The following is a 16,340-nucleotide window of genomic DNA, read 5'->3' on the forward strand; positions in this document are numbered from 1 at the left end:
GTTATGAACTTGTATTTTTCGCTCGAGTAATATCCACCACTCGGAGTAATCGAGCTGAATGACTACAAACGCAATCCTGATGGCCCATCTTGAAATACATATAGTTAACTTGTCAGCTAATTGCGTACTTCAAATATTGAATGACAGTGCACACGACAGAGCACACGAAAACTCAAAGCCTCGAAACTAAGCAGGTTCAACACCTGCAGACGCATGTAATGGTTGCAAAAATTCGAAACTTAAGTAATTAAACGTACGACAGCACAATCAATAAGAGACAGTCAAGTGATGAGCCTATACTGCGCTCTAAAAAAAAACAAAAACAGTATGTTACTTTTTTCGGTGAGTTCTAATAATACTTGTCGGGGTTTTACGTCCCAACCACGATATGATTATCAGTGACGCCGTAGTGGAGAGCTGCGGAAATTTCGACCACCTGGGGTTCTTTGACGAGCATTTAAATCTAAGTACACGGCCTCGAGCATTTCGCCTCCATCGAAATACGGCCGCCGCGGCCATGATTCGGTCCCGCAACCTTCGGGTCGAGCGCCATAACCACTGGACCACCGTGGCGGTTGATTTCGGTGAGATCTGACTTACCACGTATATGACTTTTTAAAGAGGCACGTTAGCTCTCTTTTGGGTTATACGACTCTCCGACTATAGAGCATAATGGACTCCAACGACAGTTCGCGTGTCTCTTTAAAGAGAGTCGTATACGTGGCAAGTCAGTACTCACAGAAAAGAGTCAAATGACTCTTTTTTTTTCTTTTGTTAGAGTGTGAGATGATTCGCTTTGTGTCACCCAGCAATGAATGTATACGGCGGCCAAACTGCGCAGTGTTCGACAGGAATGTGAAAGCATAAGCGCTTTCACTGCGCAAATATAACGAGGCGCATATGATCCCCCTTAGTTACGCAAGCTATTTTGCCCACGTGCGAGCTTGTGTGAGTTGCAAGATCTTACGAAATCTCTGAAGCTGGTGCGTCACTGTAGGCTATCGCGTTAACAATCTGCATGCGTTGCGGGCTGCAAGGATTTGACGTCACTTGAGGCCGACGACTCGGATTAGCAAAGCGGATGCAAAGTGGATCGACGCATGATTCGTAGCAGCACATTATGCATACGTACCGCGAAGGAGATTTGCTTATAGGGAAAAAAAAAGGAAAAAAGCTCACAGGGTCCCTTATGCATTCGCCTGAGACGATTCGAAGGCGAAAGCTATCTTCTTTTTCTTCTCAGTCGATATAGTGATCCTCCTCCGCCCCTCTAGAAAGCTTTCTACACCTAACGTGGTTTTGCACTGCCTCCGGGATCGGAGGCATGGCATGATTTCTTCACCTCACCTATAGTTTCGCACTGCCTTCGTGATCGGCCCACCTTTGACCAAACGACGATGTCATGTGAGGACGTCATGTTACCTCACGTCCCAGTGACGTCATACTTACGTCACAAAATTTGGCGAACTGTGACGTCGTGATGACGCCATATGGTGACGTAAGGGCGGGATGAATTTTTTCATCACTCCTCTTGACGCCGACGGTCAATGTTCGGGTTTGAGGAGCTGTCTAAGGGTTTCACCTTAAAGAAGAAAACGACCTCACACTTTCTGTGGCAACGCGATCCGTGAGATTTTCTGCAAGGTAATCTAAGATGACATTGTTATTATATTAGAGTGGTGAGAGCTTTTATTATTTTTTTTTTCCCTTGACGCCTACTCTAACTGATGGTCTTGCAAGATACATGAATGTGCCACATTACTGCGAAGGAGAGAGCAGCATATTACTAAGGATTACAATAATATATGCTTCAGATGCAGCTATATGTGTGAGACAGATTTCTGAAATAACTTTGGGAGGTGAAAGCAAATCATCACATCACAACTCCGTCTCGTTGCCACCATCGTCATAGTCATCACGTATCCATCGTAGGCTATAGTTCGCTGCTCGCATTGACGTCGCCAAATCCGATGGATGAATGCGCCCGCAATATATTTATAGTGTTTCTTTTTTTTTTTCAACGAATAAGAAAAATTAGTCAGCTACATGCACAATAAACCTTGAATAAATGAAGCAGGAATTGACGCCTAAGCAACCCTATATTATATGCTGTCTGGTTGACCAGCCACATTGGTCTATAGTGGTTATGGCGCTCGACTGCTGACCCGCAGGTCGCGGGATCGAATCCCGGCCGCATTGTCGATTGAGGCGAAAATGCTTGAGACCCGTGTGCTTAGATTTAGGTGCACGTTAAAGAACTCCACGTCGAAATTTCCGGAGTCCTCCACTACTACGTCTCTCATAATCGTATCGTGGTTTTGGGACGTTAAACCCCAACAATTCTTATTAATTAATTATGCTGTCTGGTTGCCACATCGCTCCCTCTACAGCCATGCTAGACACACGGAGATTTGCACCGCAGTCCAGGGGCGTAGGGGGGGGGTTCAACCCCCCCCCCCCGCGAAATTTTTAGTTTTGCTTGCGTATATATACACGCACACATACAAACGCACGCACGAACATACACAAAGTATGGTTGAACCCCCCCCCCCCCCGAAAAAAATTTCTGGCTACGCCCCTGCCGCAGTCTCACGTATACATATCACGCTGTTCCCGACGTGTATGTTATATGCATGCAATGCATTCGTGTTGGTTGCATGGCTGAGCCTGCCGGCACTGTTGGCTGCATGCGGTCTCAGGATAAGATGCAAGGCCCAATGCGACAAACAATTAAAGGTCATCCCTGAACGACGGCCCTGAGCCACGACGTACTCGACGTGTTTGTGTGCTTCCTTTGAACACGCGCCAGGGCTGGTTATCTGTTATTTGCGCTGCCGCTGGCGAAACCCTTTCAACAGGAGTGTTGCCGTTCGCGTATACGTGGCTTTAAGCGGGGGATGGGAAGTTCGGAACCCTTCCAGCGCGCGCCTGCCACAAGGGTTCACCGGTGCAATGTGTGTATACATCGGTGATTTATTTGGCTCCGCGCAACTCACAGCGGCGAATGCGAGACTTGCGGCTGTCACGACGTGCACATCATATATCTGTGCAACCGTCTTTGAAAGGAGGATGGAAGGCATGCAGGTTTTTAGACAAGTGTTCAAAAGGTCCTTGACAAAATGTGCGCTGACGGACGGCAGCTCTGTCGCCATCAAGGCATCACATGGTCGCATTAAGCGCGCGTCAATTCAGAAACACGGAATTTTTAATAGTAATAATTGTTGGCATTTTACGCCCCGAAAGCACGATATGAGTGATAGAGGGCGTAGTGCAGGGTTCCGGAAATTTTGATCATCTGGGGTTCTTTAACGTGCACCCAAATCTAAGCGTACGGGCCTCTGTCATTTTGCCTCAAACGAAATGCGGCCGCCGAGGCCGGGATTCGGTCCCGCGACCTTTGGGTCAGCGAGCAGTCAAGCACCATAACCACTAGACCACAGTGGCGTAGCCAGGGGGTAGCACACCGGGCCCGTGCTGCCCCCCCCCCTCCCCGATTTTTTTTTTTTTTTTTGCCATAGCATACAGAGCACAAAATGATTCGATCACATCTGCCTGCCCGGCCCCCACTTTAGATCAAGGAGGTGCCCCCCCCCCCCCCCCCCCGAAAAAAATTTCTGCCGCGGCGGGTAAACGCAGAATTTTTGCAAACTCTATCCCACCCATGGTGGAAATGTACACATCTAAAAGAAAAGTTAACAAAAACAGTTCTTGTTTTCTATACCCACGTATTTACGCCTTAACTGAACAAGATGAGCAGCTTTAACCACCCCATCTGTGTTATATTACATGTGAAGGAGTGGAGCAGTGTCATTGTGAAATCTTTTTGCAAAGTCCGTATACACACGACAAAATCCAGCCGTATGACAAGCGTTTCCTTTTCTCATACACCTCTCATATAATTATGAAAATCCTTACGCATAAAAAAAAAAAAAGGCGAGGAAGGCCTGGGGAGCGGTGCATTAGGACAGGAGGAAAATGGTGTACGTATATAACGACTTCCGCCTGACATGAAACTAAGCAGAGCGGACACACCGCTTAAAGACCTACGGAAGTTACTCCCCGTCCAGACTACCTTTTCATTGAGTGGCGGGCCAATATGTTCGCGCATTCTATACGTCCAACTCACAATATGGGTACGTCGCCGGCTAAAGAATCGCTCAAACAGCTACAGGTAGCTAAGGATCTACACAGCTGGCATTAAATTAATTAGAAAAGGAGACTTCAAATTTATGCTATAGCGAAAAGGGCGCAGGCACGTGCCGACAGCTAAAAATTTATAGAAAAGGGAAACTGAAAACAGCCGTAGGCTTTTTTTTTTTTTTTAGACGCAGCTCATATCACTTTCATACGGTGTGCATATCAGATAGATATCTGCAGTGCGATAAATCGTAATACAGAACGAGTAATAAAATCTGCACGAACCTATGATATAAATTAGAATGTTGCCCAAATTTTCATTCTCAAGCTTCCCCCAATCTTACATGAAAAAAGAAATGCATCTTCAACATTGTTCTCGATATTTCTAGAACTTATATATATAGGCCTACGGACATACGCCGTTTCTTTGACAAATGTGAGCAAGCGAAATTTGTTCAGCCACTGCGGACGGCCGCACCGTGCGCAGCCGGGCATTTAGGGCGCGCAAACTAGCGCACTCTTCGGCCTTCCGCAAGCTGGCCGCGGCAGTGCGCGAGGAGCGCGCGTGAGTGTGAGCATCTGAGCAAACAAGCGTTTCGCTTACCACTTCGGTGTGTCCCTCCCGGCAAGCGTTCTGGAAGCGCACCTGACGTTCCTCCAGTGGCCTGTCCCGGTAGCCCGTGTAACGAATCTGCGGGGAAAAAAATGCAGCAGAATCGGTGTCACACACGCCTCCACCACTTTTATATAAATATATGCAACTCCACAAGGAAGAGCTGACGTGCATGCTTCAGAAGACCCGTGACACACATTATTAAACGATCTGTGCCTATATGGACATTGCTGAGGGAGGCCCTGTTCGTCATGCCACCATGCATGTCCGACAGTTACAAACCACCGCGGAGTCTCAGTTTTGATATGGCATGTTTCAAATATGACCACTGTGGCCGCGTTCCAATAACGGCGGAATGTAAGAACGCCTGTACCGTGCACTTTAGGTGCACGCTAGTGAACTTCAGGTGGTCATAATTAATCCTGGAGCCTTCTCCACTATATAGGCCGTCCCTCATACAGGATGTACAGGGCAGCTTCATCACACAGTTCAATTAATGTTTCTACCAGGTGCGAGGGGAGGACATACAGCGATATGCACAGAGCAAACTGTCTATATAGAAAAAAAGAACTGTGTATAGGTGTGTTCCGTGCGTATACGAATAGGCACCTGTTCGTCAATATACACAACTGGCCACTTATCTCGCACACTGTCATTGAAAACGTCGCACAAAGGGCGCCTGCAGATATAGTGCCCATATGTTTCGGTCCCTCACTTATACGCTACGGCGGTAACGTACAGAAGGTTGTGAAAGAACACTGAGTATCAGAGTATCAGTAGCGTAGCCAGAAAATTTTTTTTCGCCAGGTTGGGGGGGGGGGGGTCAACCATGCTTTATGTATGTTCGTGCGTGCGTTTGTATGTGTGCCTGTATATATACACGTGCAACTTAGAAATTTAAATTTTCGGGGGGGGGGTGAATTCCCCACCCCCCATACGCCAGTGGTGAGTATATAGATGTGAAGGCGCTCATCACATTGCCTCTCCAGATATACATCAGTGGATATACGTATCGCTCTACAGCACGAAGCTAACACGGCTTCACTGTACGTTTTTAGCACGGGTTAACTATGAGTGCATGTACGCTTCCCTGGAGCGAATAAATTGTTCTCATAGAAATGAAGTTTAAAATAAAATGTTCATGCGTCTAATTGAGCTGCATATTGCACACGCTTATATAGTCACGTGCATCAATAAACTATGCAAATGAGGGAACGTTAATGTGTACAGGAATTTGAACGGTTTTTGACACAAAATTCATGAGTAAGTGAAGTCCCATATATGTCCAAGGCCTGCTCACTGTAACCAGGAAGTTACCGGCCTTCAAACGAGAAGTGGTACCAACTAATTCTATCTGTGAGGAGGCTATTGCAAGCCAAGATTCAGCGACCCCTTCTTTACATGGCCGCGTGGGAAGGGCTGCCAAATACGGTTACATTGCACCAAATCAATTACTTCGCAGGATCCCTTAGCTACGCGGTTTTGTGGCTTATTGTTTGCTTAATTATACTTTGGAAACATCGAGTACTACAAATATCCAGTAATACAAGGCATTACATGAGCAGTCGTGCTTTACAGTGTCGATAAATAATAGGCTTTAAGTTATGTACTACGCATTTCTGCCGTAGAAATCGCCTCCTTTTAGGTATAGCTTCCCAATCAGATGAATATAGTAATCAGAATTTATTTTCATCGAAGTATTAAAGCTTTTTCATGCGAAATCATTTTCTCGATGGTGGCAAGAGGCATCGAGCAAATGATCTTTCGTCGAAGTGAAAAGAGCGCGTCGTCAGACATGCGATGCAACATATCAGTCAACTAATATAAAGGTACCACACAAAAGCAGGAATAAGGCATACATGGTCGAATAAAAAAGCACATCTATTCTATTACCCACTGTACATTTGTAAAGCCCTACACACTGAGAAAACAAACCTCCTGGATTAAATAAGTAGAAATTCGACATGAGGACACTTTCTCCATCCAAAATATAAGGACCCGTGGTGCAACACCTGTTACATATGTCAGCCAAGCGCACAATGTTCGCTATAGATATGAAACGACGTGCAATATAAACATGGACAGGTCATTACGGAATTTCACATAGGTGGGCAATAAAGGTACTGAAGGAAGAGCAGTCATCGCCTCACATGTGCAAGGGGCGGGGGTCGTTTCACCTGAGTGTTTATGCAGTGAACAAAAATAATAATAGTAAACAAGGAACTGCAGCATAGTTGTGCGTACAACAATTCTCTCACGGCGTAGACCGCACACGAGTGCGACGGATCAGCGCATCACAGAAGAGCCAGAATACCTATAGTACGTTACCCGCAGTTCCGTGCGGCCTTGCACGTGACTCTCAGCTGACTCAAGTCACAGTCACGTGCAGTAAGAGGCTGTTACCGGTGACTCACACCTGACACCAAGTGCCTCGAGATAATCACATTGCGATTTCGGAATGACGTACCTCGCACTCCCTGCTGAGGCGCCGGAAGAGCTCGTCCGACTCGAATTTCGCCTTCTGGTCAGGCACCACCCGCGGCATCTTGAAGACGAACCGCGGGAGCTGGTCGAAGATGCTGGGCGTCTCGAAGGGCAGCATGTTTGGCTGCAAAAGGCAACGGCCTCCAGCCACGATCGCCACTGCGCTGCACGGGGTCCGGCCGCCCGCTCCAACGGTGCACAGAGAAGAGTGAAGCGACGTTGTCGTCGTCGGGACGGGGCTGTGTAGTGTGCACGCTGCTGCGACAGCGAGTCGAGTGGTGTGCTCGCGGCCGCGGCGAGGGGCGCTCCGCTGACGGGTGGGGGGCGTGGCCTGCTCGCCTTGCCCCCGCCCTGGCATGGCCGCCAATGGGGCTCCGGCGTGGCCGCCATTGGCTCGCCGCTGCGGTGCCACCGCGGCCGCCGCGGGGCTACCTCGGGGGCTACCCGCCGAAGCCGTGTTCTTTTCCGCGGCGCTCCTCGGGCTCTTTTCTTGTTGCTTGTTCGCTCGCTCCAGCTCCGACCCGCCGCCGCATCGCCGCTTTTCTTCCCGCATGTGCGCTTCCCCCCCCCCCCCCTCTCTATTCTGCGCTCTTTTTTTTTCCTTTCGTTTCCTTACTTTGCTTTTTCTCTCATTTCGCAGGCTCACGGCTTCAAATGGATCCCATCTGGGCTACACTGGGAAAAAATCACTCTCGTATACGAACAAATGCTACGCGCTCGCTTCGCCCGTAGCCCAACGGTTCCGCACGTTTAGGGAAGCTTAGTAGCTCTTGTCGTTTCCTTATTATTAGTTTTCATAACAGCTTTTTCGCTGAAGCTGGAATTGCTGTGAGAAATTGGCGTTAATAAAATTATGTTGTAAGGTTCTACAGAGGGAGCATACCTGACGGTGAAGGCGAAGGAAAAAAAAAGTATTTTCCTTCTAGGGATGTTTAGTGGCTCCTTCCTCATAACCAAGAAAATACTTTAAACGCTATGCGTGCACAGAATACAAATAACGCATCTTTTATTTATTTTTCTATTTTGTCTTGTATTCTATAGAGCCTTTACCCATTTTCCCTCTGAAATTTTTGTATTGACTATATATTTCGGAGTTCGCTCAGTGTCGCGTTTTGTAAAGTTGGCTTCTGAGTAGAGCACAGATGTTTAACAAGTAAACATTACGAGGACTCGCACGAGTATAGATTATTATTATCGGTCACGCGATTAAAGTTAGCTGCCATGCGTGGCGAAATTATGATATCGCCTGCCTACTTGATGATGCGTTGGGATTCAACAGCTTGGGCGGTTTAGATGCATGATAGAACATTGCTCACCGTTTTCCTTGTTCATTGGTTCCGATCAATGCTCGTGTGTAATGTCAAGAAGCACAAGCTCATGTAGGACAAAGCAGCAAGGACATCGCATTTTCGACTCCTGTAATCGTTTCCCTGTGAAATGATACTCCAAGCTCTGTAAATCTTAGGAAGAGTGCTTGCATGTGTCAAACTGGCTCAAAATAATTTAGCTTTAGGGCTAAGGATGTGGGAAGGTTTACGATAGACACACTGGCTCACTCCGTTCCTACAATCTCCGCGGCTGCTATTCTTGTGAGCACCCAGAGGGAGTGCACTTTTGCTATTTCTTTTATTGAGGCGAAGGCCTTGATGCCTTATCAAAAGACTAAAAGTGACAGGCATCACCGTCAACACGAGTGACGCAAAAAATCATGTGATAACATCACCCTATGACGCCACATGATGACGTCATCACAGGACATCGTCGCTTGGTCGAAGGTGAGCCGATGCCGGCAGTGCAAAACCACGTCTGGTGCAGGAAGAGGGAGGAATCAATACAATCGACTGAGAGAGTCGTGTAAGGCAAATACATAAGGGCACATGTGACTTGTTAGCTGCACCGTTGCAGTTAAGGAAGGGGTCATGACATGCAATTTTCGATCATAATCTGTGTTGTGCGGGTTAATCCTTGCTAGTTCAAGAAGAAGTCGGCGAAATATTAACGCTTTTGGTGACGTAGTAATTTGTAATTGAATATTTTAATAAACACATGAATGGGCTGAGAGTCGGGGCAACGCTGACACGCTCGCGCGCCGTGACGTACCAAGCTGCTTGCTGTGCGAGCATTCCGGCGAACGATTTTGTTCAGTGGTCAGCTGCGCGTGCAATCGAGCTATTTCAGCTTCCCATTGGAATTAAACGATTTGCAGCAGTTGAAACAATGCCACCGGGCGCAGCAGCAACACGCTGACCGCGTGCGGTAAGGTGGCTGATTTGGTAGGAGACGACGGCGCCGCTCCATGCGGCACATGACCTCACACACGCAATGGCAAAATGGCGGTCGCCGGACAGTGGCGTTGCCTGGAGGTGGCACACCGGCCCTAATAGCATGTAACGAATTACATGTAATTAAATGCTTGTAACTGGTTACATTTTTTGAATATTTAGTAGCTTGCCTTTTTTATTTCGTCATAATTACTACACTACATTAACAAAAAAAAAAAAAGAACAGTGTCCCCTATGCCTTCCTTGGCTTGCTTGTCTGTTTTATTCATTCGGTTGTTTCTTATTAGTAGTTGCACTAACTGAAAATGTCAGGGGCAATGTTACGTGAAAGTAATTATTATTATTATTATTATTATTATTATTATTATTATTATTATTATTATTATTATTATTATTATTATTATTATTATTATTATTATTATTATTATTATTATTATTATTATTCACATTTCTAAAGCAAATATCTCGAAAAGAGAAATTAAGACGGAACTTGCCGCTGGTTGAAAGAAAGACGCGGGTTCAACACCGGCCGCGGCGGATGGAACTCCGATGGAAGCGAAATGCTAGAGGCCCTTGAACGTATATTTAGGTGCACGTTGAAAAAACCCCTGAAGGTCGAAAGCATCCGAGGCCCTTCATTACGGCGTGCGTAATAAGGATATCGTTGTTTTGGCGCTTAATACCCCAGAAATTATTGTTCTTAATATTAACGTGCCGCTTGCCATCTATACTCCTTAAGTGAGGTTGAGTCTGTTGATAGTCACTTGCGTTATACATGCACTGAACTTTATTTCTTCCCATAAAGAAAATTAATAATGTATGCGTACATGTTTGTCACCTGTTAATGATCGGTAAATGGTTTATGACATGCTCCTGCGTTACTTGAATTCGGTCGCTGTCTTATTTTTAAAACTATCCCTTTAATTTCAAGAAAACTTGATGCTCAAGGTAGCGACGCAACACTATTAATGAACGGAAACCCTAGAAAGTTAAATGTACCTCAGCCGTACACGGCTTTCACACGGCGCACTTTCTATCACGATCGAGCCAGATCGGGATCGAGTTTCTTGGTCACGAGTGGGTTTTTTGTGTATGATCCGGAAGGACGCCAATCGCGGTCGTGAAGTTCGTTCCTGTTCAGTCTTGATCGCGATCGAAAATGGAGTGTGACATTGGTAATCGCGCCATTAAGGAGCTCACAGATATCCGGTGTGATGTGACGGGAAATGTACAATATATCTATAGACTCTTTCCTAAATATTATTATAGCTACACTACAAAAAGGCTGTAGAAATTTGGGAAATCCACAGCCCATTGCCATTTAATATCATTTTAGAATACAGGCCTTACGAACCGTCATTTCTATACGTAGACATATATAGAAAGCTGCAGGCATTTATTTTATCAAGCGCTGCTAACTTTTAGTAATAAGCCGCGCGGCGAATCCCGCACAAACAAAAAAGACAGTATATAAGCTAAAGACTTTAGCGCCGGATAGTGCTAACTCTTATACAGCGTTGCGAACAGCTGTGGTGGCTTACATGTCGCGCTCTATCCCCTTCTCCCTATTTTAACGCGATAGCCTTAAACAGCTCGTTTCGCAGAAATTCCGGCGTCGGCGTCCTTGGTTGTGAGCGAAAAATCAGCGTTGTCCGTGAGCGAACATTAGAGATAATAATAAAAAAGAAATAATAAAATGTTCGGTTCGAATGGGAATCGAACCCAGGACTTCTGCATAGCCAGTAGGTGTTCTACCACAGAGCCACACCCGTGCTTGAAATTGTCCCCCCTAAAAAAAAACCTATGCGAGTGTCACGTTGCGAGGAATGTCATTGGTTCATGTGAAACAGCGCAGGCGTCAAAACATGTCAATTGCGCAACGAGTGGTTACTTTAATGACCCACTAGTTACAAAGCACACAGGCATACTTAATCACCATTATCAGCAACATCATCAGCAAAGTGCTCAGCTGCGCAGGTGCGCACGTTGCCTTACGGACGCGTATAGCCCGTAAGGCAACAATTCGCCTTACTTCGCAACACTTCGCCAATTTGCCAAAAGAATAATTATGGCGTAGTGGGCACTTCCCTATTGTATACTTGCAGTATGGAGCTTTTAGGACAGTTTGAAACGGCCAATTTTATGCGCACAGACGTTTCTTTCCTTGCGTCATAGTTTAGGTGTGCACCGATAAGCGAAGCCAGGCCAGCGATTGAGAAGGCGATGCGAACGGGGCCCGATTGCGCTATCACGTTCTGCTTTTGAATGCGAAGCTCAAGGGTCCTCCAAGCTTTTTTGTTTTCTACTTTCACCCCCTCCTCCTCCTTCCATACGCTTTTCTCCTTTCTTTCTTTGCCAATATGTCAAAGCTGAACCCATGCTCTTTCGAATAATAATAATATCTGGGGTTTTACGTCCCAAAACCACGATATGATTATGAGAGACGCCGTAGTGGAGGGCTCCGGAAATTTCCATGCCCTTTCGAGTACGTGCTGTTTATTGTTGTACCGCTTCCGTAAGTTATGCTGGCAGTAAAGGAATTCATCATTTCATAATGAAGCGAGAACGGCTCTCTTTGAAGTAGAAATGTCTTCCCCATGAAAACCACCCAGAAAGCTTTCAAGAGAACGGTTCTCCCTTGTCTTTGGTCTACATCTATGACCGTCGAATAGACCAAAGGTATATATACATACGTGCCTAGAGTTCGAAAATAAGGTTTGCCTCGTATAGCCCTTTTGAGTTCCTAATCGAAGCTTTTGAAACGAGAAGTGCGTTTGTTTACGTTGTAGTTCACATTTTGAGTAATGCGACGTCTTGTCGACAAACAAGGGGACGTCCGCAGCTGGAACGCGTGTCTCCCATAAAGCGGGGGCAACAGGCTCGTTTAGCCGATAAGCAAAGAAAGGATCCGCGGAAGGGGCCGAAAAAGTGCTGGTTGAGGGGGGTGTCGAAGTGAAGGGTAAGAAGCGGCGGTCCAGCTAGACGCTCGATGCGCCCGCGCCTTTGTGGCGTTGGAGTGGTGATGGCTGCGCGCGAGCGTGTGCACGTCTTCGCCAAGGGTGACCTGTGGTCTGTCCAAGGTCGCCGCCAGACCACATCCTCTGCCCCGGGGCTTCTCTGTGCCGTCGTTCGCGTGGTCGCTACAAGCGCCGCTCTCAGCCACCCTCCCCTGCCCGCACCATTAAGCGACGACGCCTCCTCTTTTGCCACCAGCCTTTTGTTCGTCGTCTCTCTCCGTACCACATCTATTTTTTTTTTCGCAAAATATCTAAGCAAAGGCTCCAGCAGTATCGAGTTTTCAGTACTTGCATCCAGATGACATTCTGCATTCTTTGTATATATTTTTTTCGAAACAAAAAAATTAATGGTAGAGAGAACGAAAAGTGGTACTAACAGGCACTTTTCATCCTGCTGCGCGCTATCCCGACCCTGATGACATGCTGTACGCAGACGGTCTGTGGTTTGGAACCCGCTGTCTGTTCAGCTGCTCACTTTTGCGCCAGCTTGGCTTATCGTCCAGCGGGCACGTGCATGACCACAGAAAAGCGAAGCCGTCTCGGGCAAAATTAAGAACGTTCTTAAAAGAAGAGAGAGAGAAAGCGCACAGCGTCGCTCACTACGAACGCGTTTTCGGCACATATAGAGCTTATTTTTGCAGCTTTCTTGCCGATTCAATTCGCAGACATTCATGTACTGTCACCTGACTGGTTTCAGCTGCCTCAGCATAAAATATGGTTTGGGTCAGAGGATTCGCAGCCTGAATCTAGTCTCTCTGATCTCTTTTCACTCCACTCCACGAAAACAAAAGCAAAATGGGCTAAATCTACACTTAGCCTACCTATCTTTACGTTCCATTTTATTCCTCCACAAGGTCTCCGCGTATTTTGCTCAGAGGTTTTCGTCTGGTCATTGCCCCCCGAAATTTTGATGACACATGGTGTTTTATCGAAAATAAATCATGAAAATAGGCGTTTTTCTCAAATAGTCAAGGCTTTCAGCAAGTGCCCCCCCCGAAAAAAATTCCTAGCTACGGGCCTGATATACTATGCCATCTGCGACTAGAACGTATCCATCAATGTTACTTTTTTAGATGTTTTATATTCCTTCTTTCACTTCCCAGGTGTACGTTGGCCAATTAGATTCAGTCCTTGTTAACCACCACTTCATTTCCTTTGTCGCTCTTACAATCTTTTTTTCCAGGATCTGTTTTTGCCACAATCATTGCGACTGAACTGGTCTAGGCAAATTTGTAGTTAGCGAGTGAGAAAGACATCGGCGTGTAGGCACTGCACCTACATTTTTTCGCGGTTTGATAGAAACACAGAAACAGAGAGAGAGAAATGTAGTGACGAAATTTAGATATGTTAGATAGAAGCTACCTATCCGGTTTGCTACCCTGCACTGGGGAGGGGGTAAGGGGAAGTAGGAAAGAAAGGGAAAGAGATAAGCAGAAACATACGAGCGTCGTAATCGTTCCCCCGTCCCGCTCGCAGAAACTATATAGAGCAGTGCCTTCGTCGCTTTCTGGTGTGAAGATCGAGCTTTCCGGCATTCCGAGACGGAATGCTCAGAAAGCGGCTGATAGAAACAAAACAATAAATAAGTACGAAGGAAGAGCTTAGAGCGAAAGGATAGCGATAACAGACCGTTTCTGCGCAGACTTGTTCCAGTAGTGCAGCCTGTGAAACAGCGGTGAAGTTATTGCATTGGTGTCGGAGTAAACGGTCGTCCTAATTTGCAGCTGCGCTTCCCTGTATTGCATTAAAGCCCAGCAGGCGAGGTCTCCGGTTCAACTGATGGTCACGTGCTAGCTGCCTGTGCTCGGACTTCTCTCTTGCGTGTGGTTTGATCACGGCGACCATGCCCACATTTTCCATGTCGTAAGGAAAGTGAACTGTGGCGGTACGTGCTAGACGAAAAAAAGACAGAGGGAGAGAGATTATGCGTCGCAATAACTTGGCAACCAACCTGTCTCGCATGAAAGCTAGCCTTATGCGGTTATGATAAAAGAGATCATTATCAGAGCTCTCTGAAACCAGGCTGTCTTTTTTTTTAATTTTGGTAACTATATTTTTGCTATAATAGTATAATAGTTATACGGCTTCTGTTTCCTATATAGCCTTCATAGCTTCGAAAAAGTCGAGCTTCGAAAAAAAAAAAAAAGGTACTGCTGATAGTAAAGTCCTCACACGAAGCCCTTACACTGTTTCACGGGAGAAATAACGAGTCACGATGGTAGATTATTTTATGTTCCAGATACCTCCACTATACGGCGTCCCTCATAATCATATCGTGGTTTTGGGACGTTAAACCCCAACAACTATCAGTATTATTATCTATTATTTTATGCATGTGTTGTTGCCTTCGAGAAATTTAAGTGAAAAGTACCTCGGCTGCTACGTTTAATAACAATATCTGGGGTTTTTCGTGCCAAAACCACGATATGATTATGAGGGACGTCGTAGTGGAGGGCTGAGGAAATTTCACTCATCTGGGGTTCTTTAACGTGCACCTAAATCTAAGTACACGGGCCTTTAGCATTCCGCCTTCATCAAAATACGGCCGCCGCGGTCGGAATCGAACCCGCGACTTTCCGGTCAGCATTCTGTAACCCTGTAACCACGGCGGCTCGGCTGCCGTACGTTTCTCGCGCCGAAAAGTGAAAAAGAGGAGTCTGAAGCATGTCAAGACTGTTTCGACTGGTAAATGAAAACGGGGCAAATATGAATGCCAAGAACCATCACATAATACCCAGGGAATGCTCCCAATATATGCGAATAAAATCCTAAGTGCTCATATTATATATGGCAATAAAACCTTAATCAATTGTTATAGGTTCATAGCGGTCTTATACGTTATTTTCAGAAGCTTCTGCTATAGTCATGTATGCAGATGATACGAGCAATTGTTTTTCGCTGGCAGCCGTTTACGAGATCTATATAGAGCAGAAAGCGATCGAGTGCTTGGCCTCTCTTTCATACTGGCTAGATTCAAACCAACTACAGTTAAACGTTGGTTAAACCAAATTTATTTTATTTAAGAGCAAAAATTAATGTGGAGATTATATAATGTCTGTTTGGTTTAAAAATAACGAGATCCAGCGTGTCCCTTTGTTTAAATTTTTATGTGTAATTTTTCACGAGAATCTGAGCTGGACACCGCAAATAAACAAAGTACATGCCAGTATGTCTAGGTCGATTTCTGTTTTATGCAGACTTAGTTCTTTAGTTTGTGGCGACTTCATTCGCATCTACATTACATTCTCTTAATTTGTGGCGACTTCAAAAACTAACCTAGATAGGCTATTAGTTCTACAAAAAAGGGCTGTCCGCTGCATGGAAAATCTGCAACCTATGGAACACACTCCTCCGTTTTTTTGACAAGCAATACTTACTGTTCACCAACTGTACAATCTTAAACTCATCATATATATTGGCAAATAAATTTGAAACAACGTGGGAAGTCATATGGGACGTTGCTACCCAACCAATATGTTCTATACTGTTCGACAGATTTAGACTACCATAATTCAGGACAACCCATGGAAAGCAAACCTTGTCATATCAAACATCTAATCTACTCCACAACTATAGCTATATCCATGAACTTACAGAACAAGGTAGTACTAAAGACAGTTTTTAAAAAAAATGTTAAGATGTTACTTACTCTCTTGTACTGGTGCCCTAAAAATATTTCAGTATTTATGTTCTTTTGTATAATTGTGTAGAAGTCACTCCTTTCATTCAGTGTGTATGTTACATTCTGTATTGTACTTCGTCTTTTGGCCTTATGTGTTCCTAGTGTCAGTCTCTTACATATTTATT

The 16,340-nt window shown here is 45.6% G+C and overlaps 1 protein-coding gene across 1 annotated transcript in view; it reads right to left on the minus strand.

Annotated features, from left to right (window-relative positions):
* LOC119378896 (protein big brother) overlaps positions 1-7,504 on the minus strand; it is a 54,639-nt gene extending 47,135 nt beyond the window's left edge. Inside the window, exons 1-2 of the mRNA XM_037647957.2 lie at positions 7,218-7,504; positions 4,742-4,828 (exon numbers count right to left, since the gene is read on the minus strand). Coding sequence (XP_037503885.1) covers positions 4,742-4,828; positions 7,218-7,352 — 222 coding nt within the window. The 5' untranslated portion in view covers positions 7,353-7,504. The remainder of the gene's footprint in view (positions 1-4,741; positions 4,829-7,217) is intronic.
* Between the last annotated feature and the right edge of the window lie 8,836 nt (positions 7,505-16,340).

Source organism: Rhipicephalus sanguineus, chromosome 1 (genome assembly GCF_013339695.2).
Source record: "Rhipicephalus sanguineus isolate Rsan-2018 chromosome 1, BIME_Rsan_1.4, whole genome shotgun sequence".
Classification (NCBI taxonomy): domain Eukaryota; kingdom Metazoa; phylum Arthropoda; class Arachnida; order Ixodida; family Ixodidae; genus Rhipicephalus; species Rhipicephalus sanguineus.